The sequence below is a fragment of the Balaenoptera physalus genome (assembly GCF_965194825.1).
Source record: "Balaenoptera physalus genome assembly, chromosome: 3".
NCBI lineage: Eukaryota > Metazoa > Chordata > Mammalia > Artiodactyla > Balaenopteridae > Balaenoptera > Balaenoptera physalus.
Window position 1 is genome coordinate 135,619,783 of NC_138890.1, and position 23,067 is coordinate 135,642,849.

Below are 23,067 nucleotides of genomic sequence, written 5' to 3' on the forward strand. Positions count from 1 at the left end.
TGATAGCTCACTTCTTTCTAGCGCTGAATAATATTTCATTGCCTGGGTATGCCACAGTTTATCCACTTACCTACTGAAGGACATCTTGGTTGCTTCCAAGTTTTGCCGATTATGAATAAAGCTGCTCTAAACGTCCCTGTGTGGGTTTTTGTGTGGCTATAAGTTAGCCACTCCTTTGGATGAATATCAAGTAGCACGATTACTGGATTGTATAGTAAGAGTATGTTTAGTTTTGTAAGAAAATGCCAGTGGTCTTCTGCGGTGACTGCACAACTTTGCACTCCCACCAGCAATGAATGTGAGTCCCTCTTGTTCCACATCCTCACCATCATTTGGTGTTGTCAGTGTTCCGGATTTTGGCTATTCTAATAAGTGTGTAGTGGTATGTCACTGTTGTTTTAATTTGCATTTCCCTGATGACATATGATGTAGAGCATCTTTTCATGTGCTTATTTGCCATCTGTATATCTTCTTCAGTGAGGTATCTATTAAGGTCTTTGGCCCATTTTTAAATTGGGTTGTTTGTTTTCTTATTTTTGATTTTTAAGAATTTTTTTGTATATTTTGGATAAGAGTCCTTTATCACATGTGTCTTTTGCAAATATTGCTCCCAGTCTGTGGCTTGTCTTCTCATTCTCTTGACATCATCTTTCACAGAGCAGAAGTTTTTGATTTTAATGAAGTCCAGCTTACCAATTATTTCTTTCATGGATAGTGCCTTTGAAGTTATATCTAAAAAGTCATTGCATACCCAAGGTCATCTAGGTTTTCTCCTATGTTATCTTCTAGGATTTTTATAGTTTTGCATTTTTACATTTAGGTCTCTGATCCATTTTGAGTTAACTTTTGTGAAGGGTGTAGGGTCTGTGTCTAGATTCATTTTTTTGCATGTGGATGTCCAGTTGTTCCAGCACCATTTGTTGAAAAACCTATCTTTGCTCTTTTGTCAAAGATCAGGTGACTCTATTTATGAGTCTGTTACTGGGCTCTCTATTCTGTTCCACTGATTTATCTGTCTCTTCTTTCACCAATACCACACTGTCTTGATTACTGAAGCTTTAGAGTAAGGCTTGAAGTTGAGTACTGTCAGTCCTCTAACTTTGTTCTTCTTCGTCAATATTGTGTTGACTATTCTTGTTTTTTACCTCTCTGTATAAACTTGAGAATCAGTTTGTCGATATCTATAAAACAGCTTGCTGGAATTTTGATTGGAAGTGCATTGAATCTATAGATCAAGTTGGGAAGAATTGACATCTTAGCAATATTGAGTATTCCTATTCATGAACATGGAATATCTCTCTATTTGTGTAGTTGTTCTTTAATTTCTTTCCTCAGTTTTGTTGTTTCCTCATGTAGATCTTATACATATTTTGTTAGATTTATACCTAAGTATTTCATTTTGAGGGGTGCTAATGTAAGTGGTGTAGTGTTTTTAATTTCAGTTCCACTTGTTCATTGCTGCTGGAAAACAGTTGGCTTTTGTATATTAACCTTGCATCCTGCAACCTTGCTATAATGTATTATGAATTTCGGGAAGGAGTTGTTGTTGACTCTTCTGGATTTTCTGCATAAACAATTATATCATCTGCAAACAAAGACAGTTTTATTTCTTCCTTTCCAATCTGTGTAACTTTTATATCCTATTCTTCATTGCCTTAGCTAGGACTTCCAGTATGATGCTGAAAAGCAGTCATAAGAGGGGGAAGGACAGGGACAAGCTGTGTGGTACTGGGGCTCTACAGCCACAAGTGGAAGGAGAACCCCTTTTTCCAGTGTACCACAGATGACCCCACCAAGCAGACCAAGTTCAAGGGCATGAAGAGCTACATCTCCTATAAGCTGGTGACCACACATCCTTTCCTCAGTCATGTGCAATCTACTATAAATTCATCAAAGGCATTCTTCATTTCTCTTACAGTGTTTTTGATCTCTAGCATTTCTTTTGGTTCTTTCTTAGAATTTCCTCCTCTCTGCTTACACTGCCCATCAGTACTTGCATGTTGTCTCCTTTATCCATTACAGCCCTTAGCATATTAATCATAGTTGTTTTAACTTCCTGATCTGATCATTCCAGCATCCTGGCCATATATGAATCTGGTTCTGTTGCTTGCTCTTCCTCTCTTCAAACTATGTTTTTTGCCTTTCAGTATGCCTTGTAATATTTTCTTGATAGCCAGGCATGATGTACTGGGTAAAAGGAACTGCTGTAATTAGGCCTTTAGCAATAGATGGTAAGGTGTAGGAGGCTGGGAAGCTTTAATATAGGCTATGATTAGGTCTACGATTAGGTTTAATGAGCTTGTGCCTCTGGATTGTGAACTTCACATGTTCTTCTCTTAGGTGGGACTGGATGGCTAGAGGGGGCTGGAGTTGAGCAGTTCCCTTCCCCTAGGTCAGCTGGGCTCTGTTAAAGCCCAAGCAGGTTAGGCTCTGATTAAATAGTTTCTCCTGAGGGCAGGCCTTGTTAAGAAGAACAGAATACTCTGGCATATTTCAAAATGGTTCCTTTTTCTCTGCCAGCATACTTCTCCAGTATTCACTGTGAGAACCTGGTAGAGATCCAAGAGGTAAAACACACACAAGTGTGGGACCCCCTGATGACTGGATCTCCCTGGACTTTGTAACTCTCAGAGTTGTCCACACTAAGCCTCCAGCAACTCCTGAATTACAGCTCAGGTTTTCCTACCCTGGCACTGGTTCCTGTGGAGGTTTCTCCTCTTGTAAGTTGTGATTCTCTATATTCTCCTGTGGGTCTCTCCAGTTTTGGGGGGTTTGTCCTCTGACCTCACTTCTTTTATGGATCTAAGAAGAGTTGTTGATTTTCCATGTTGCCCAGCTTTGCTGTCTTTGCTGTTTTCTCTTTCTGGATTCCTCTTCCCCCAGAGATCCACCATGCTGCACCTTCACTTCATTCAGAGTCACTGTGGCTCCTCCATCCGTCCTTTCTTCTCCTGCCTTGGAGAACCCGGAAGTAAGATGGAGGGAGCCTGGGCCCCTGAGTCACCAACCCCAATTGGATTTTGTGAGAGAAAAAGCCTTTGCTGGGTAAGCCAGTGAGATTACATGGTTTGTTTACTGAGGCAGCGGGCTTTAATTACTCTGATAAATACCATCTCCCTTTTCCCCATCTCCTTCCATCATCCAGTGCCACTTTCCTTCACAGCACTTACTACCTAATATAAACACATCAATATATTCACTGTCTCTCCCTATTAGAGTGTAAACCTTTTTCAGGGCAGCAAGTCTGAGGGAGTGAGAATACAGCAATGAACAAAACAGACATGGTAGGAAACCCACAAATATTTGTTCCCTGCATGAATGAGGGAATGCCCACTTATTATCTCCCTGGAGGTCAGCTCTTCTCAGTAGCTCTTGCTGTGTCTGGCTCTATTTGCCTCAGCCCCTCGGCTGCCAGCTATAACTAAATATTTCTAAGGACAGCTAAATGACATTTCTCTTTAGAGCAACAACCTTAAAGCTAACTCAACCACCTGGAACACCACTCCATATTTTCTGAGATTGCTGGAAATTTCACAGTTGGCTAATTTATATTTGGCTATTTGTATAATATTATAAATAGCACTATATTTACAATTTACTTGAAAGCTCTTTGTTTACTGTATCAAGAATTACACAAATATATACATAGGATTTTACAAGCACTTCCATCTTTTAAAATCTTATTTGCTGCTGTATTTTCACAGCAGCTCTTCCATGGACAGAGCAGTGTCACAGACAGCAGAGAGGGTTCTCTGCTGAGGTCACGAGGCTGGGGAGAGGGCCGGCGGCTACTCAGTTGTCCTGAGAACTTCCACTGTCTGGGGCGCAGTTCTGCCCCCTGCTGGCTCCTCAAACCTGCTGTTATGAAAGAATATTGACCACTTGCTAGGAGTTTTGTAGGTGAGATTTAATAGGAGGCCTGGGTTCAAGGGCAGCTTTGTGTCTGAAAGGAAGGCTATTTACTATGTCTCTGTGTCTACCTGGTTTCACCAGGACTAGTAGCTCTATGAGGGCAGGGGTTTTTGTCTGCTTTGTTCACCACTGTATGCCCAGCATATTAAATCAAATAAATATTTGTCAAATGAATGAATGAATGAATGAATGAATGAAGCTTTCTGAACACTAGTTTCTTAGTCTGCAAAATGGGAATAAAACTAACTCACTTCATGGGTTTACAATAGTATTTAATGAAGTACTGAGTTTGTGTAGTATTTTATAATGCTCAAAGTGTAAAAGTAATTTTAATATAATTTAAAACATAGTCCAATTAAAAAAAATTTTTTTAATTTAATTTTATTTATTTTTTTATACAGCAGGTTCTTATTAGTCATCCATTTTATTCACATCAGTGTATACATGTCAATCCCAATCTCCCAATTCATCAAACCGCCACCACCACCCCCCACCGCTTTCCTCCCTTGGTGTCCATACGTTTGTCCTCTACATCTGTGTCCCTATTTCTGCCTGCAAACTGGTTCATCTGTACCACTTTTCTAAATACCACATATATGTGTTAATATACGATATTTGTTTTTCTCTTTCTGACTTACTTCACTCTGTATGACAGTCTCTAGATCCATCCACGTCTCAACAAATGACCCAATTTTGTTCCTTTTTATGGCTGAGTAATATTCCATTGTATATATGTACCACATCTTCTTTTCCATTCGTCTGTCGATGGGCATTTAGGTTGCTTCCATGACCTGGCTATTGTAAATAGTGCTGCAATAAACATTGGGGTGCATGTGTCTTTTTGAATTATGGTTTTCTCTGGGTATATGCCCAGTAGTGGGATTGCTGGGTCATATGGGAATTCTATTTTTAGTTTTTGAAGGAACCTCCATACTGTTCTCCATAGTGGCTGTATCAGTTTACACTCCCAGCAACAGTGCAAGACGGTTCCCTTTTCTCCACACCTTCTCCAGCATTTGTTGTTTGTAGATTTTCTGATGATGCCCATTCTAACTGGTGTGAGGTGATACCTCATTGTAGTTTTGATTTGCATTTCTCTAATAATTAGTGATGTTGAGCCGCTTTTTATGTGCTTCTTGACCATCTGTATGTCTTCTTTGGAGAAATGTCTATTTAGATCTTCTGCCCATTTTTGGATTGGGTTGTTTGTTTTTTTAATATTGAGCTGCATGAGCTGTTTATATATTTTGGAGATTAATCCTTTGTCTGTTGATTCATTTGCAAATATTTTCTCCCATTCTGAGGGTTGTCTTTTCGTCTTGTTTATGGTTTCCTTTGCTGTGCAAAAGCTTTGAAGTTTCACTAGGTCCCATTTGTTTATTTTTGTTTTTATTTCCATTACTCTAGGAGATGGATCAAAAAAACCTTGCTGTGATTTATGTCAAAGAGTGTTCTTCCTATGTTTTCCTCTAAGAGTTTTATAGTGTCCGGTCTTACATTTAGGTCTCTAATCCATTTTGAGTTTATTTTTGTATATGGTGTTAGGGAGTGTTCTAATTTCATTCTTCTACATGTAGCTGTCCAGTTTTCCCAGCACCACTTATTGAAGAGACTGTCTTTTCTCCATTGTATATCTTTGCCTCCTTTGTCATAGATTAGTTGACCATAGGTGCGTGGGTTTATCTCTGGGCTTTCTATCTTGTTCCATCGATCTATATTTTGGTTTTTGTGCCAGTACCATATTGTCTCTTTTTTCTTTTTTCTTTTTTTTTTTTTTCACATACACATGCTACATTTTATTTTAACAAGAGATAAATAAACTGACACCAAGCATTGTAAATGGATGACCACAACAAAAGCAACAATGATTGCAATTACCAAACACAAAACACACTCATACTATGTCATAATATTGACATTCAGTCCAGTAATCCTCCACTGTAACAGCTCCTTTACTTTGCAGTGAAAATTGATTTGTATATTTTTTGACTCTGAGTCCTTGTGGGATTTTTTTTTTTATTCAAACAGAAAGTCACAACAATTATAATCATCCTCATCAGTTCACTCAGTCCCATGGAATTAATTTTTTTTTCATCTTGATCTTTTGTTAGCACTTTTATGAATTCATCAGTTTTCCATTAGAGTTCTGAAAATGCTTATTCATTCAGTTCAGCAGTATAGTCAGTTACCAGAAACCTGTACTTGTCAGAGTCTTTTCCATGGATTCCTTGAAGATGAAACCCTTTTATAGGAACATTTTTGCAAAAGCATCAGAGTACACCCAGAACTGTCTGTAAATGACAAAAGACTTAAAAATGACCACGGTTAAAGATTTGATGAAAGTTCATAATAATGCAATTGACAAGGAAATTTAGTTATTTCTGAGATATACATTTTAAAGTAATAACTAGAATTATGACTTTTATTTATTTATTTATTTATTTATTTATTTTTGGCTGTGTTGGGTCTTCGTTTCTGTGTGAGGGCTTTCTCTACTTGTGGCAAGCGGGGGCCACTCTTCATCACGGTGCGCGGGCCTCTCACTATCGCGGCCTCTCTTGTTGCGGAGCACAGGCTCCAGACACGCAGGCTCAGTAGTTGTGGCTCACGGGCCTAGTTGCTCCGTGGCATGTGGGATCTTCCCAGACCAGGGCTCGAACCCGCGTCCCCTGCATTAGCAGGCAGATTCTCAACCACTGCGCCACCAGGGAAGCCCTAGAATTATAACATTATACCAGAACATATAAGATTTTTAGAAATTTCATGTAATGTCTGAAATATTTATATTAACATATTTCCATACAAATAACCCAAAGAAAGTTTAGCATTAGTTGTTTTTTGTTTCTTGGTTTGTTTTTTATACTGCAGGTTCTTATTAGTCATCAATTTTGTACACATCACTGTATACATATCAATCCCAATCGCCCAATTCAGCACACCACCATTCCCACCCCACTGTGGTTTTCCCCCCTTGGTGTCCATATGTCTGTTCTCTACGTCTGTGTCTCAACTTCTGCCCTGCAAACCGGTTCATCTGTACCATTTTTCTAGGTTCCACATACATGCGATAATATACGATATTTGTTTTTCTCTTTCTGACTTACTTCACTCTGTATGACAGTCTCTAGATCCATCCACATCTCAACAAATGACTCAATTTCGTCCCTTTTTATGGCTGAGTAATATTCCATTGTATATATGTACCACATCTTCTTTATCCATTCATCTGTTGATGGGCATTTAGGTTGCTTCCATGACCTGGCTATTGTAAATAGTGCTGCAATGAACATTGGGGTGCATGTGTCTTTTTGAATTATGGTTTTCTCTGGGTATATGCCCAGTAGTGGAATTGCTGGTATGGTAATCATATGGTAATTCTAGTTTTAGTTTTTGAAGGAACCTCCATACTGTTCTCCATAGTGGCTGTATCAATTTACATTCCCACCAACAGTGCAAGAGGGTTCCCTTTTCTCCACACCTTCTCTAGCATTTGCTGTTTGTAGATTTTCTGATGATGCCCATTCTAACTGGTGTGAGGTGATACCTCATTGTAGTTTTGATTTGCATTTCTCTAATAATTAGTGATGTTGAGCCGCTTTTCATGTGCTTCTTGGCCATCTGTATGTCTTCTTTGGAGAAATGTCTATTTAGGTCTTCTGCCCATTTTTGGATTGGGTTGTTTGTTTCTTTAATATTGAGCTGCATGAGCTGTTTATATATTTTATTAATCCTTTGTCTGTTGATTCATTTACAAATACTTTCTCCCATTCTGGGGGTTGTCTTTTCGTCTCGTTTATGGTTTCCTTTGCTGTGCAAAAGATTTGAAGTTTCATTAGGTCCCATTTGTTTATTTTTGTTTTTATTTTCATTACTCTAGGAGGTGGATCAAAAGAGATCTTGCTGTGATTTATGTCAAAGAGTGTTCTTCCTATGTTTTCCTCTAAGAGTTTTACACTATCTGGTCTTATATTTAGGTCTCGAATCCATTTTGAGTTTATTTTTGTGTATGGTGTTAGGGAGTGTTCTAATTTCATTCTTTTACATGTAGTTGTCTGGTTTTCCCAGCCCCACTTATTGAAGAGATTGTCTCTTCTCCATTGTATATATTTGCCTCCTTTGTCATAGATTAGTTGACCATAGGTGCGTGGGTTTATCTCTGGGCTTTCTATCTTGTTCCATTGATCTATGTGTCTGTTTTTGTGCCAGTACCATGTTGTCTTGATTACTGTAGTTTTGTAGTATAGTCTGAAGTCAGGGAGTCTAATTCCTCCAGCTCTGTTTTTTTCCCCTCAACACTGCTTTGGCTATTCGAGGTCTTTTGTGTCTCCATACAAATTTTAAGATTTTTTGTTCTAGTTCCATAAAAAATGCCATTGGTAATTTGATAGGGATTGCATTGAATCTGTAGATTCCTATGGGTAGTATAGTCATTTTCACAATATTGATTCTTCCAATCCAAGAACATGGTATATCTCTCCATCTGTTGGTATCATTTTAATTTCTTTCAACAGTGTCTTATAGTTTTCTGCATAAAGGTCTTTTGTCTCCCTCAGTAGGTTTATTCCTAGGTATTTTATTCTTTTTGTTGCAGTGGTAAATGAGAGTGTTCCCTTAATTTCTCTTTCAGATTTTTCATCATTAGTGTATAGGAATGCAAGAGATTTCCGTGCATTAATTTTGTATCCTGCAACTTTACCAAATTCATTGATTAGCTCTAGTACTTTTCTGGTGGCATCTTTAGGATTCTCTGTGTATAGTATCATGTCATCAGCAAACAGTGACAGCTTTACTTCCTCTTTCCCGATTTGTATTCCTTTTTTTTCCTTTTCTTCTCTGATTGCCGTGGCTAGGACTTCCAAAACTATGTTGAATAATAGTGGTGAGAGTGGACATCCTTGTCTCATTCCTGATCTTAGAGGAAGTGCTTTCAGTTTTTCACCATTGAGAATGATGTTTGCTGTGGGTTTGTCATATATGGCCTTTATTATGTTGAGGTAGTTTCCCTCTATGCCCACTTCCTGGAGAGTTTTTATCATAAATGGGTGTTGAATTTTGTCAAAAGCTTTTTCTGCATCTATTGAGATGATCATATGGTTTTTATTCTTCAATTTGTTGATATGGTGTATCACATTGATTGATTTGCGTATATTGAAGAATCCTTGCATTCCTGGGATAAACCCCACTTGATCATGGTGTATGATCCTTTTAATGTGCTGCTGGATTGCGTTTGCTAGTATTTTGTAGAAGATTTTTGCATCTATGTTCATCAGTGATATTGGCCTATAGTTTTCTTTTTTTTGTAACACCTTTGTCTGGTTTTGGTATCAGGGTGATGGTGGCCTCATAGAATGAGTTTGGGAATGTTCCTTCCTCTGCAATTTTTTGGAAGAGTTTGAGAAATATGGGTGTTAGCTCTTCTCTAAATGTTTGCTAGAATTCACCTGTGAAGCCATCTGGTCCTGGACTTTTGTTTGTTGGAAGATTTTTAATCACAGTTTCAATTTCGTTACTTGTGATTGGTCTGTTCATATTTTCTGTTTCTTCCTGGTTCAGTCTTGGAAGATTATACCTTTCTAAGAATTTGTCCATTTCTTCCAGGTTGTCCATTTTATTGGCATAGAGTTGCTTGTAGTAGTCTCTTAGGATGCTTTGTATTTCTGTGGTGTCTGTTGTAACTTCTCCTTTTTCATTTCTGATTTTATTGATTTGAGTGCTCTCCTTCTTTTTCTTGATGAGTCTGGCTAATGGTTTATCAATCTTGTTTATCTTCTCAAAGAACCAGCTTTTAGTTTTATTGATCTTTGCTATTGTTTTCTTTGTTTCTATTTCATTTATTTCTGCTCTGATCTTCATGATTTCTCTCCTTCTGCTAACTTTGGGTTTTGTTTGTTCTTCTTTCTCTAGTTCCTTTAGGTGTAAGGTTAGATTGTTTATTTGAGATTTTTCTTGTTTCTTGAGGTAGGCTTGTATAGCTATAAACCTCCCTCTTAGAACTGCTTTTGCCGCATCCCATAGGTTTTGGATTGTCGTGTTTTCATTGTCATTTGTCTCTAGGTATTTTTTGATTTCCTCTTTGATTTCTTCAGTGATCTCTTGGTTATTTAGTAACGTATTGTTTAGCCTCCATGTGTTTGTGCTTTTGACGTTTTTTCCCTGTAGTTGATTTCTAATCTCATAGCGATGTGGTCAGAAAAGATGCTTGATATGATTTCAATTTTCTTAAATTTACTGAGGCTTGATTTGTGAACCAAGATGTGATCTATCCTGGAGAATGTTCCATGTGCACTTGAGAAGAAAGTGTAATCTGCTGTTTTTGGATGGAATATCCTATAAATATCAATTAAATCTATCTGGTCTATTGTGTCATTTAAAGCTTGTGTTTCCTTATTAATTTTCTGTTTGGATGATCTGTCCATTGGTGTAAGTGAGGTGTTATAGTCCCCCACTATTTTTGTGTTACAGTCAATTTCCTCTTTTATAGCTGTTAACATTTGCCTTATGTATTGAGGTGCTCCTATGTTGGGTGCATATAAATTTATAATTGTTATATCTTCTTCTTGGATTGATCCCTTGATCATTATGTAGTGTCCATCCTTGTCTCTTGTAACATTCTTTATTTTAAAGTCTATTTTATCTGATATGAGTATTGTTACTCCACCTTTCTTTTGGTTTCCATTTGCATGGAATATCTTCTTCAATCCCCTCACTTTCAGTCTGTATGTGTCCCTAGGTCTGAAGTGGGTCTCTTGAAGACAGTATATATATGGGTCTTGTTTTTGTATCCATTCAGCAAGCCTGTGTCTTTTGGTTGGAGCATTTAATCCATTCATGTTTAAGGTAATTATTGATATGTATGTTCCTATTATCATTTTCTTAATTGTTTTGGGTTTGTTTTTGTAGGACCTTTTCTTCTCTTGTGTTTCCCACTTAGAGAAGTTCCTTTAGCATTTGTTGTCAAGCTGGTTTGGTGGTGCTGAATTCTCTTAGCTTTTGCTTGTGTGTAAAGCTTTTGATTTCTCCATCAAATCTAAATGAGATCCTTGCCGTGTAGAGTAATCTTGGTTGTAGGTTCTTCCCTTTCATCACTTTAAGGGTATCATGCCACTCCCTTCTGGCTTGTAGAGTTTCTGCTGAGAAATCAGCTGTTAACCTCCTGGGAGTTCCCTTGTATATTATTTGTCATTTTTCCCTTGCTGCTTTCAAGAATTTTTCTGTATCTTTAATTTTTGCCAATTTGATTTCTATGTGTCTCGGCGTGTTTCTCCTTGGGTTTATCCTGTATGGGACTTCTTCCAAGCCCCACACTCTTTTTAAAATACGTTTTGGATGTCTCTCACAGAATTCCTGTCAGTTTGTCTTTCCTTCTTTGCTTCCTTCCATCAAGCAAGTAGGCACTAGGATATAAAGAAGATACCTGCTTCATCCTTCAGGGAGCTGGTGGATGAACTTGGCATGGAGGCCATATGCTATGAGCTATGGTTAGGATGTATGCAGGAAATTATGGAACTTAGCAGATCTTGGAGGGATGTGGGGTGGTAGTTAGGGAAGTCTTTCTGAAGCAAATGGTGCTTGCTTTGATTAATTCAGACCAAAGTGGGTTGGGAAGATTGTAGAGAATGACTTTTATTCCAGGAGGATTAACAGAACTCAGAAACCTAAGGAGCCAATCTGCCTCCTTCATTTGTTATACCAATACATGTCTGCTATGTGTGGGCCACTCACTGTGTTAGTGGTAACCAAGATGGACATGGTCCAGTGGAACTTAGAATTGAGAGGAGCCTGGGTAACCAAGTGGATAGAGGGGTCATTTGCTGAGATGAGACATACATGAGGGCAGGTTTGGCTTGGGAAGATGAGAGTGTAGTTTCAGATACTGAGTTTGAGGTGCCTACAGGACACCCAGGTGGAAATGTTCAGTAGGCAGTTGCACAAAAAGGTCTGGAACCCAGAGAGAGATGAAGGATGCAGACTTGGAGTCAGGAGTCACCAGTTCATATGTGGTAATTGAGGAGCTGTGAAATGGGAAATTACCATAGTGAGAGAGTATAGACAAGAGATAGGAACTGTAGCCAACCACAGATGACCTCCTTCAAACACCCCTTTTCTTCTGCATGCCTGAGAAGGAGGGATCAGATAGGTAAGAGGAAATTCAGGAGAGTAATGTCTTAGGAAATAGAAAAAAATTCACAGAAGAGAGGGAAAAAGTCACATTGGCAAACGAAAATGAAGAACATCCATTTGGATTTAGCCACAGAGGTCATTCAACGGGGTCACGGTATCCAAACCCTGCTGGCTGACCCCAGACCTGCCCCCTCCTGGGTTTTCCTCCTCTGGTGATGGTGTTAGAGTACAGAGATACTCCCAAGATGGAAACTTCAGTTACCCTTAACTCCTGTTGCTCCTTCCTCTCTCACCTGTATCCTGAGGTTAGCCCCTCTCCTCCATCCATTCCACCACCACCTGAGTTTAGGTTTATTTCTTACTATAATGGACTGTTGCAAATGCCCTAGTATTCTTTACTTTCCACTTTAGCCGTCCTAGCTTTCCCACTGTTTCCTCAACAGGCTATGTGCCTGTCAAGACTTGGAACTTTTACATGGGCTCTTTCCTCTGCCTGGAGTACCCACCTCTCTTAATCTGTTTGGCAAAACTGTTGGTCATACTTTGAAATCCTGTTAACCTTCCCCCAAGAAGCTTCTCTTGGCAAACCTGGCAGAATAATTTATTCCTTCCCTTGTGTTCTCACAGCATTCTGTTCATATCTGTTTCATGGCATCTATCCCATTGTGTTGTGGATTTGTTACCAATCTGCCCACTTTGCATGGATTTTGGAGTGAAAATTCCAAGAGTTTGAGGTGATGGTTCTTACAGAGTGACATTATCTTTGGTTCACACCTATATTCTCTGTGGCTATCCTAATGGCAGGAATACAGGAGGTACTGAAGGAGTTCATGTTGGAAGTCAACAAATATGTAGCAGCTATAGGAAATATAAGCATGTTACAAAGTGGACATTAGCCAACTTTGGGAGAAGAATCAAAGGAGATGTTTGGGATAAATACAGTGAGTTTCAGTTCCTGGATATGAAAGTAGGAAGAGTCTTCCATTTTCATCCTTTAGCTCAGAAAAGAAAAAAGTCATTTCTAAAGTTAGACTATATGAGATCAAGAAGAGAAGAGGAACAGAAAAAAGAAAAAAAGCATCCTGTTGAGAGAAGCCCTTGATTTCCTCAGACGAGGGTGGCTTTCCCTGGAGCAGCTGTGTCCTTCTCTCTTGCCTATTAATTCTGATGAAGCCTTTATCTCATTACCATTTCAGAACTGCATTCATCTACCTTTGCCTGGAGGTCAGAAATTGCAGGAGACTCTAAAATTCAGAGAAGTAAACCAACAAGCAAACCTAAAAGAAGAAACTGCCAAACAAAACGTAAGTGAAAATTTATTCTGGATCGGTTTTCACAATATCTTAATAACTCCCCCAAGACACCTATCAAAACACACTAACAAATGTCTCTAAGACGAGGAATTGAGTTGGAAGGGAAATGAATATGCATGCAACAGACAGAACATTCATCACCCTGAGAACTTAATATAGCATTCTAGGAGAGCATTGCCATTTACAATACAATCTAAGGGTAAAACTATGTGCTAATCCAGTAATCTGACTTACGTGAGGTGGGTTCAGAGCAGACCTATTATTTAAATGTGAAAGATAGATGCTTAAATATGAGAGAAAAATAACATTTTAAGTAAGAAGTCAACAATTCAAATGCCCATGTGGGGAAGAGAAGTAACATAAATGGGACTGGTGGGGACGGGGGGTGGTGAGTGGTAGGAAGTTGGGGGCCTGTGGTGAAATGAGGAGAGTTCGCCCCGTCTAAAGGGGACATTGACACTCAGCACTGTCCCCTGGGGACAAGCCGGAATATGGGCCCTGTATTGCCATATGCCTTAATTTTTCTAAGAAACCAGAAACCCTGATTTGTACGTAAAATGTCCTGATTCTGAAAACATTATGTGAGTCTGATAACATGTTTCCATGGGCAACATTTGCTCTATTGGCTTCAATTTGCAGCACCTGTTTCGAAAGTCCAAGTTACTTCTTACCTGCCTGAATCCTGGAGGGAGAAAGAATATCTGAGCCCTGTGAAGCAAAGCTGTAGCATGAACTGTACTTCTCCTGGAACATATAGGTATGTATTTATATCTGTATCCATGTGTGTGTGTGTGTGTGTGTGTGTGTGTGTGTGTGTATACAGCTGACTCTTAAACAGCACAGGTTTTAACTGCAAGGGTCCATTTGTGCATGGATTTTTTTCCAATAAACATAGTACCTGTATTTTCATTTTAAAGATCTTTATTTTTTTAATTTTGTATTGAAGTATAGTTAATTTACAATGTTGTGTTAGTTTCTAACGTACAGCAAAGTGTTTTAGTTATATATATATATGTTTTTTTCATATTCTTTTCCATTACCGTTTCTTATAGGACGTTGAATATACTTCCCTGTATTATACAAGAGGACCTTGTTGTTTATCTATTTTAGACACAGTAGTTTGTATCCACTAATCCCAAACTCCTAATTTACCCCTCCACCACCCCCTTCCCACTTTGGTCGCCATAAGTTTGTTTTTTATGACCATTTTACAGATCTCTAAATGAAGTATGGGGACAAGTTTGTTTTCAGTTAGAGATCACAGCATCTGGAATCAACCAAACTAGGGTTTGAGTCCTGATTCTATCCAAACTGTTTCAACTTTCTGCCCCTGGGTGAGACATTTATCAATTCCTTTGTTTTTGAGGCAGAGATAGCAGTACTTGGATTTATGACTGCATGGGGTTTCAGCGCCCCTAACCCCCATGTTATTCAAGGGTCAACTATGTGTGTGTGTGTGTGTGTGTGTGTGTGTGTGTGTGTATACATGTATATACACAAACACACATATGTAGGTATATGTAAATATGTACGTATAAAATGTCAAGTGCTGATTTTATATAAAACATTGTGTTAATTACATTACAAACATTATCACACTTAATATTCATCTAAAAGGGTTGTTTTGAGGGTTTTTATTCCCAAATTATAAAGGAGGAAATTGAGACTCAGAGAATACATGACTTTCCTAAGGTCAAAAAGCTGGTAAGTGGAGGCATGGGATTAAATCCAGGTTTGCGGGATGCCACGCCTCTGCTCCCAGCCACCACACTGGACTTCCTCTCATATGAAGGAGACATAAAGGAACAGAGGTGCTGCTTGAGGTTTTGGTTTTTATTTTGTTTTTGTTTTAAGTCTTTTGAATAACTCATCTAATTCAAAACTCAACAACATAAAATATACAGTGGAAAGTCTTGCCCATATACTGTCCTCTCTACTTCCAACCCTCTCCACTATCCCTGTCCAAAAGCAAAAGCTTTTATAATTTCTTGTTATCATTCAAGAGTTTCCTTACGCAAATATATTTATCCCTCCTCCTCCTTTACACAAAGGTGGCATATTACATACATTGTAAAGCAACTTTTTTAAACAACACATCTTAGACATATTTCCATGTCAGGATACGGAGAGTGTCCTCATTCTCTTTTAATATACTATAACATCACACCATATGGATGTACCATAATGTATTGAGACATTCCGTTCCCTATTGGGTGGATGTTTCTGGGTACTATTTTGATCAGACTACCTGACTGAATTCTCTTATTGCTTATAGTAATTTTTCTATTGATTGTTTTGGGTTTTCCTGGTGTATAATATCATTTCCAATTTTATACTCCTAATTTCCTTTTCTTGTATTGCATCACTGGCTATTACCAGACCTGAGTTTTTAAAGGAGTAGGGCTTAGTCATAGAGAGGATTGGCATTCCAGGTAGGAAGAACATCAAAGACCCAAAGATGTAAAACACCATGGTGGGAGCTGAGAAACACAAGAAGTAAGTAATAATAACACAAGGTGAGGTGTAGAAGGACTTAAGGAAAAAACATGCTGCAAGGAGATTGGACTGGACGAGGATGAGAGGTATTTGAAATGAGGGAAATGAAAAGACCAGGCAGTAAGACAGTTCCATTGAAGGGTGGTGAGTCTGATGCTAGAAGCTCCCGAGGGAACTATTGAATGATTCCAGGTGGAACATGATAAACATGAACAATGTCAGGGAGGAGAGTGAGTAGAAGATGATAAGAACAATACTACTTAGAAGGTAAAGCTGGCAAGCCTGAGGCAGAGGCATGGAGGACAAGAATCTGGACAGGCAGATGGTGTCCCTACGTAGGGTAAAGAATGCAGGAGGCAGAGGAACACGTTTTGGGAGGAGGAGAAGTGTGACTTGCAAAATGATGATCTTGAAGTGTACTTCACTAAACAAAGGGAAGGTACTATGTTAGCCCAACTTTGAATCGCCTGACGGGCTTGTTGGTCTCGCGTTTGGTAAATGGTAGAGCTTGGACCTAAACCCAGCTTTCTTAATGCCAGGATCAGCAACCATGCCACTGCGCACGCTGCTTTCAAAATCAGCAGAGCATGCAAAAGAACAGAATTGAAAACAAGCACAGCTGATTGAAAGGAGGCAGCGAACTTCAGGAGAGAACAATGGTGGAAGCCGTGCTAGCTAGCCGGACTGGGTCCCCCAAAATAGCAGAACCCTAACAAGTGGGGCTTTGACCCCCATTGTTGGAGACTACAAATGGAAAACAATAATCTTTTTAAGATTATACACATTTTAAGTTATCCCCCAACATCACCTCTGTGGGGAAAGTTATTCTACCATGAACCCTGAAAGGCCCTGTGCATTCTTGCTGGGTGTGGCAAGAAGGCAGGACCACGCTTCTCCTGGGTCTTTTCTCAGGGTTGTGTCTGCGAAGGGCAACCTTGAGGAATGAGATAATGTGTCCCCCTGGGACAAAAGGGGGGCTGTTTACTGCTGGCTCTAAAACACTGGACTCCCCAAGCTCAGCGTCCTCTCCTGTAACGCAACTCACTGCATGCGCAGGTGGCCATCCCAGACCCCCTGTGTTACCCCCAGGGGACTTGCCGGTGGCAAGAGGAGTCCATGCCAATGTGGTAGTGGTCATGCTGTGCCATGAGTGTGGTCATGCTGTGCCATGAGTGTTAAAGTCCCTTCTCTCTGAATAACAAGTCGATGTCTTCTGCCAGCATTCGTGAAATAGTAACAGGCTAATTTATTAGCTTAAAAATAGGATAAAATCAAATCCCAGATCCTGAACATCCCCACCCCTGCCAATTTTTATTTTATACCGTAGTATAGTTGATTTACAATGTTGTGTTAGTTTCAGGTGTACAACAAAGTGATTCAGTTCTACATATATTTATACTTATTCTTCTTCAGATTCTTTTCCCGTTTAGGTTATTACAGAATATTGAGTAGAGTTCTCTGTGCTATACAGTAGGTCTTGTTGATTATCTATTTTATATATAGTAGTGTGTGTATGTCTATCCCAAACTCCTAATTTATCCCTCCCCCCCACCCTTTTCCATTTGGTAACCAGAAGTTTGTTTTCTATGTCTGTGAATCTGTTTCTGTTTTGTAAATAAGTTCATTTGTATCTTTTCTTTTTTTTGGATCTTAGCTCCCTGACCAGGGATCAGACCCGTGCCCCCTGCGTTGGGAGCGTGGAGTCTTTTTTTGGGGGGCGGGGCACACAGCGTGGCCTGCGGAACTTCCCCAACTAGGGATCGAACCCACCCACCCTGTAGTGGAAGCACGGAGTCTTAACCACTGGACCACCAGGGAAGTCCCTGTATCATTTTTTTTAGATCCCACATAGAAGTGATATCATATGATATTTGTCTTTCTCTTTCTGACTTACTTCACTTAGTATGATAATCTCTAGGTCCATCCATGTTGCTGCAGGTGGCATTATTTCATTCTTTTTTATGGCTGAATAATATTACATTGTGTATATGTACCACATCTTCTTTATCCAAATTACCTTCTTTAAGCTAATTGATTATTAAAATAGGATAAAATCGAATCCCAGACTCTGACCATCCCCTCCCCTGCCAATTTTGAGTCATGGCACTCAGTTTGCCCTCTGCAGCTCCTGGGACCCCCCTTAGCAGGAAAAACAAGGTCAGGGAGCCACTGGCCTGGGCCCTTTTGTGCTTGAGCAGGGACCCTCCTCCCACCCTCATTGTCTCTTCATGATGTGACAGGATGTCACAGCTTGTGGTACCCTCATTACTAATGTTCACTCTCTGAAGCGGAGAGTGCGGTTAGATTGTTCAGGGTCTTTCTGAAAGCTCAGCGTTGAATTTCCACTCATCCATTTCTGTACTTCTCTGTCCAATTTACTGGTTGTGTCCTCACCTTGACCTTTCACCTTGCCACCTGCCTCGGTCCATAGCCCAGAGTCACAGGAGTTGATAGGAGCAGAGAAAGCAGCCATCTGAGAGGAAATGCAGAATCAACTCTTGATGAAAATAGCAATCCTTTTGTTGCTTTCTCATTACTTTTATAATATTTTTCCACGGTAGGTAATCCTTTGCTTTGGCCTAAGACCCAAAAGGCCTCTCCCACAACCAGAGGAGAAAGAGTAAATCAGAAATAACCCAGCTCATACCAGGCTTGGTATATCATCACCTGGTAGTTCAGAAAACCTCAGGCCTTGAACTTGAATTAAGCTGATCCCAGATTGCCAGCACTCCCCAGAAACAAACAAAAGTCTTTTTTTGAGGAAGATTAACACAAGTCTAGACTTCAAAATATTTCCATAACCTATTTTTCATATACAACCCCACCTCTCAATGATTGCCAGAAACATGAGGAGACAAGGCCCAGAGTAAGAACCAACAGAAACAACAGACAACAGATCCACAGGGAATCTCGCTATTGGAATCATCAGATACAGACTGTACAACACAGTGTTCCCTGCAGAAATGCTCAAGCTTGGCTGATGTCATGTTAACGTAGCAGAGACTTTCTCACAGAGCCAGTCACTTGTCCTCTCCTCTCCAGCCCTTCCCATCTCCTTCTAAGAGCTCCCTCCCTCATTTTATCTTTTCCAGAATCTTCTCTCTTTCCCCAAAGACATCTTCTCTTCTTTTTTTTCAAGTTTCTTAGATTTGCCCATAGTGGTTAAACAGGCAGGCTCTGGAAACAGCCTGCCTAGAATTCACTCCTGGCTCCACAATTTACCCAGGGCAAGTTACTTAACCTTTAAGCCTCAATTTCCACATCTATAATCTGCACCTACCTCATAGGGTTGTTATGCGGGTTAAATTAATTGACACAGGCAGTGTATATAAGAGGGCATGGAGTTAGACAGTGTTCAATAACTATTAGCTATTAACACTCCAAATCACTAAGCTTACTGTTAGGGTTATATAGTCAGGGCACACGAACAACTGCTTCCCTACCTGAAGCTTCAATTATGGGTTTCACTCCCCCTTGGGCTTCACTCATGTCAATCCCCCCATGACCACCAGCCCCAGGGATCCACTTCCTCTCTAAAGCTATGGCATAAGCTTGGACAGAAATCCACTCACCCCACCCAACATCATAACACCAGTGTCACATGTAGGGGTTTCAAATGTCTTTCTTAATTTATCAAAATACTGAAAGAAAACAAAAGAGAAAGTATATGAAACATGTACACCCTCTGGCTTACATGGTAGAGGTCTCTATTCCTATCATAACTCAGCCTCCAGCCTGCCTGGCCTTGTTCCACTCTGCTCCCCACCTCAGTATTTTTCTCGCAGCTTCTAAAGGGTGTTGGGAGGTGCTCATGGGCTCCTCTCCCTGACCCTTCACTCTCTACCTCTCAGCCCGCCTCCCTCCATCTAGGAGAAACCGTGGGGCCTACCACACGAGAGCCGCCATTAGGCGTCTCGATTCTTCTGCAACTGAGGCTGAAGAATGAGTCTAATTGGTTTCTGGTAGAAATGACTTCACCCTCAGGTGGGCCTTGGCTCCTCTGTACAAGGAAGAGACCATCCCCATGATGGGTCAAATGTTATAAGAGCACCGAGCAGGTCTGGGACATGTTTGCCCTCAGGTGCCCCCCTGGCCAGTCCCCTGCTTTGCTCTGTGTCCTGGGGCCTGACCGCTCCTGGGTGCATTTCCCAGACTCCCCTGTCAGCGGATGTCCAGCTGGATTTGGCCATGGGAGGTGCTGGAGGAAGACTGGAGTGGGCGGAAGGGAAAAGCTAGAGTCTATCCGCCCCGCTATTCCCGGGATGCTCGGGCAGCAGCTGCACCTCTTCTTCAGCCAGTTTTCCCGACAGGCCCACCATTCCCAGTTTCTACAGGTGAAATTGGCCTCTGAGTTCCAGTGATCTGGCCTCTTCTCTTTGACCCTCTAGACTTGGCAAGGAAGTGGCTTCCTGCTGTTGCTAATTTCTAGGTTGCCTCTCTGTCCTCAGTTTGGCTTTTTGACTTTTTCTGTCACCTACATAACAAATTACATGCATTAAATCCCCCTGTTTCAAGTAGTCATAGTGGTTTCTGCTTTGCTGGTGGGAACCGTACTGATGCAAAGATCTTAGTAACATAATCATGGCATCTATATAGGAAGGATCAAACACATATGATACCATGGGCTGTGTGTTCTGTTAAGTTCTATCTTAAAAGACTTTTGAAAAATCTGCTTCCCTTTCCTGATTTCTTTTTATTGCCCAGCCTCTCAAAAGTGTACCCCCTCACCACCACCACATCATCTTAGCCAACTTAAAAGATGCCCTGTGCCCTGGGAGGGTGGAGAACAGTCAGGAGCGTGACAGGAACCAGGTGTTCCTTTCCTCACCCAATGTACTAGTGATGTAAGGGAAGAAACCAAGCTTCATTTCCCCTCTTCAGTACTTTTCAGCTCACTGTTAAATCTCCCGGCTTTGTACCTGTACTCATCTTCTACTACCCCTTCAGAGTAGCCGACCGGAAACTTCTTACATTGTGCAGATCAGCTGACTTCCACAGCACTGAGTTGCCCAAATCCCCTCTTCCATCGGTATTTCTCTTCATCCTCCTTCAGCAACTTCTTTTCAGGGGGCTTCACACGTCGTGGTTTCAGCTCTTAAATATATATGAAATCTCAAACTCATACTTCCAGCCTTGCTTGTCTTCTAGGCAGACAGTTGGAAGGCAAGAATGAATGAGCACGTGTTTCACGGGCCCTGCCCATCGGTGGCCCAGCCGATGCACAGAGGATCAGGTGCTGGTTTTGTTCTGCCATATCCTCATATTTACGTAATGTCCATTCAACCAAACTGAAACCCTTGAAGCCTTCTTTGGAACTAATATGATGAGCGATATAGAATTGTTCTTGAGTGGGCGGAGCATGTTAGGGTTAATCCTGCCTTTTCTTTTTATCTCTGCATCCAAACCCCTGGCTTTTCAACCCCTCCATCAACCAGCCCCACCTACATCTCAGCCTCCTGTTGCAGCTTCCGAAGTCCAAACCTTCACTCTGGTCAGGCTGGTCTTTTTACTGACCACCTTCACAAGGAAGGATCACCACAAACCCCTCCCTTGGACTGAGAAATCACAAAGCAGAGTGAGGTGAGAGAATGGAGTCTGGGGTCAGACTGCCTGGGTTCAGACCCCTGTTCTATCTCTTACTGATGTTGAACAAATTACCACTCTCTGTGCTCTGGTATCCTCAGCTGTAAAGTGGGGGACATAATAATATCTAGATCATAGGGTTGTTGTAAGGAATAAGTGACAAATATGTGTAAAGTACTTAGAACTTTCCCGGCACTTGGGTCACGTGATTGGAAAATCAGGCAGCGAGGAACTACGTCACCTGTTTCTCTGTCACAGCTTGGCTATGGCACCATGTAGTCATCAAACAGAAAATGACTTTCTAATTTTGACCAATATTTTATATTTTATTCCAATTGCATAGAAGTGCAAATTGCTGCAAGTTTTAGGAAAAAATTGCTCTGCTTGCAGAAGGATTCTTTTTTCCTCCCTCCTCCCACCCAAATTCTATCCCATTCTTTAAGAGCCAGCATAAGTCCCGTTTCCATGAAACTCTCTTCTGTTGCTCCAACCTACACCAGATTCTCATTTCTGGACAGGTTTATATGGTAGGTCCACACCATACAGGTTAGTATTGAATTGCTTTTATCGATCAGTATGTTCTGTTGGGGTCTCCAAGGGGGTCCCCTCAATAAATAGCTGTCCAGTTCTCAGACTGAGTTCTGAACAAATGGAGAACTAGACCAAATGGTTGGCTGGCAGAATCCAGTCATCACCTGTATTGTTGACTGAGCTAAGTTGGAGGATGTGCTATAGAGTGAGGGTCAAATGAGCCTGTACCTGCATTAAAAAGATGCACCTCTTCCTCATGGGGTTGCCCCCAAGGTCACCCCACTCCAACTGAGTCACTCCACTTCTCACGGGGAGGACAAGAATATGAGTGGCCCTGGATATGTTTCAGGAAAAGTCCTCCCCTTGCAAACCAAGAAGTGGGGAAAGACCCACCCCTCTGAAAAGGTCTTCCCATGTAAATCATAAACTCTTTGTGGGCAGGGCCTGGATCTTAAGCTTCTGATGCATTCTCTGTAATACTGAGAAGGATGGGCACATAAGAGCTGTGCAATAATAGTAATTCCAGGATCTGTTCTAATCACTTCCCACATATGAACTTAATCAATCCTTAGAACAGTGCTACAAAGCAGCTGGTATTAACACTGCTGTTTTCTTGATGAGAAAACTGAGTCATAGAGCTGAACCCAGTCTGGCTTCAGAGTTCTTGCTTTTAACCACTAGCTGACACTGCCCTGATTGAATTTCAAGGGCAATAGTGCTGGTAGAAGTGGAGATTCTGAGAGTTCAGGAGCTAGATGGGAGCAGCTTCGTTAATGTCCAGTTAAGGGAAGTTCTGTATCAACTAATGCTTAGAGAGAATCATTGGAGAAGATTATATGCCCAATTCCTGTTTTCTAAACTGTCAGAGACTACCAGAAATCCTGTGAAACAATCAGTTATGTACTACTACATGAACTTGGAAAGAAGTCTGTTAATTCATCCTACTGAACTAATTTTTTTATGTAATACTTAGTCATGAGTGCAAAAATGAATCAAAGTGGTCACCTTTGATTGAAAAAGAAAATAGTTTCTGGCTCTGATTCTTTTGTTGCTCATATGATTAAACTGCAATTTGTTTTACAATAGATAAGGAGGTTTTCCTTTATTTCAT

The 23,067-nt window shown here is 40.6% G+C and overlaps 1 protein-coding gene across 1 annotated transcript in view; it reads left to right on the forward strand.

Annotated features, from left to right (window-relative positions):
• The window catches only part of LOC309657924 (uncharacterized protein), a 73,094-nt gene that overhangs the window by 3,330 nt on the left and 46,697 nt on the right, over positions 1-23,067 (forward strand). The window contains exons 2-3 of the mRNA XM_082455964.1: positions 13,230-13,337; positions 13,986-14,103. Coding sequence (XP_082312090.1) covers positions 13,230-13,337; positions 13,986-14,103 — 226 coding nt within the window. The remainder of the gene's footprint in view (positions 1-13,229; positions 13,338-13,985; positions 14,104-23,067) is intronic.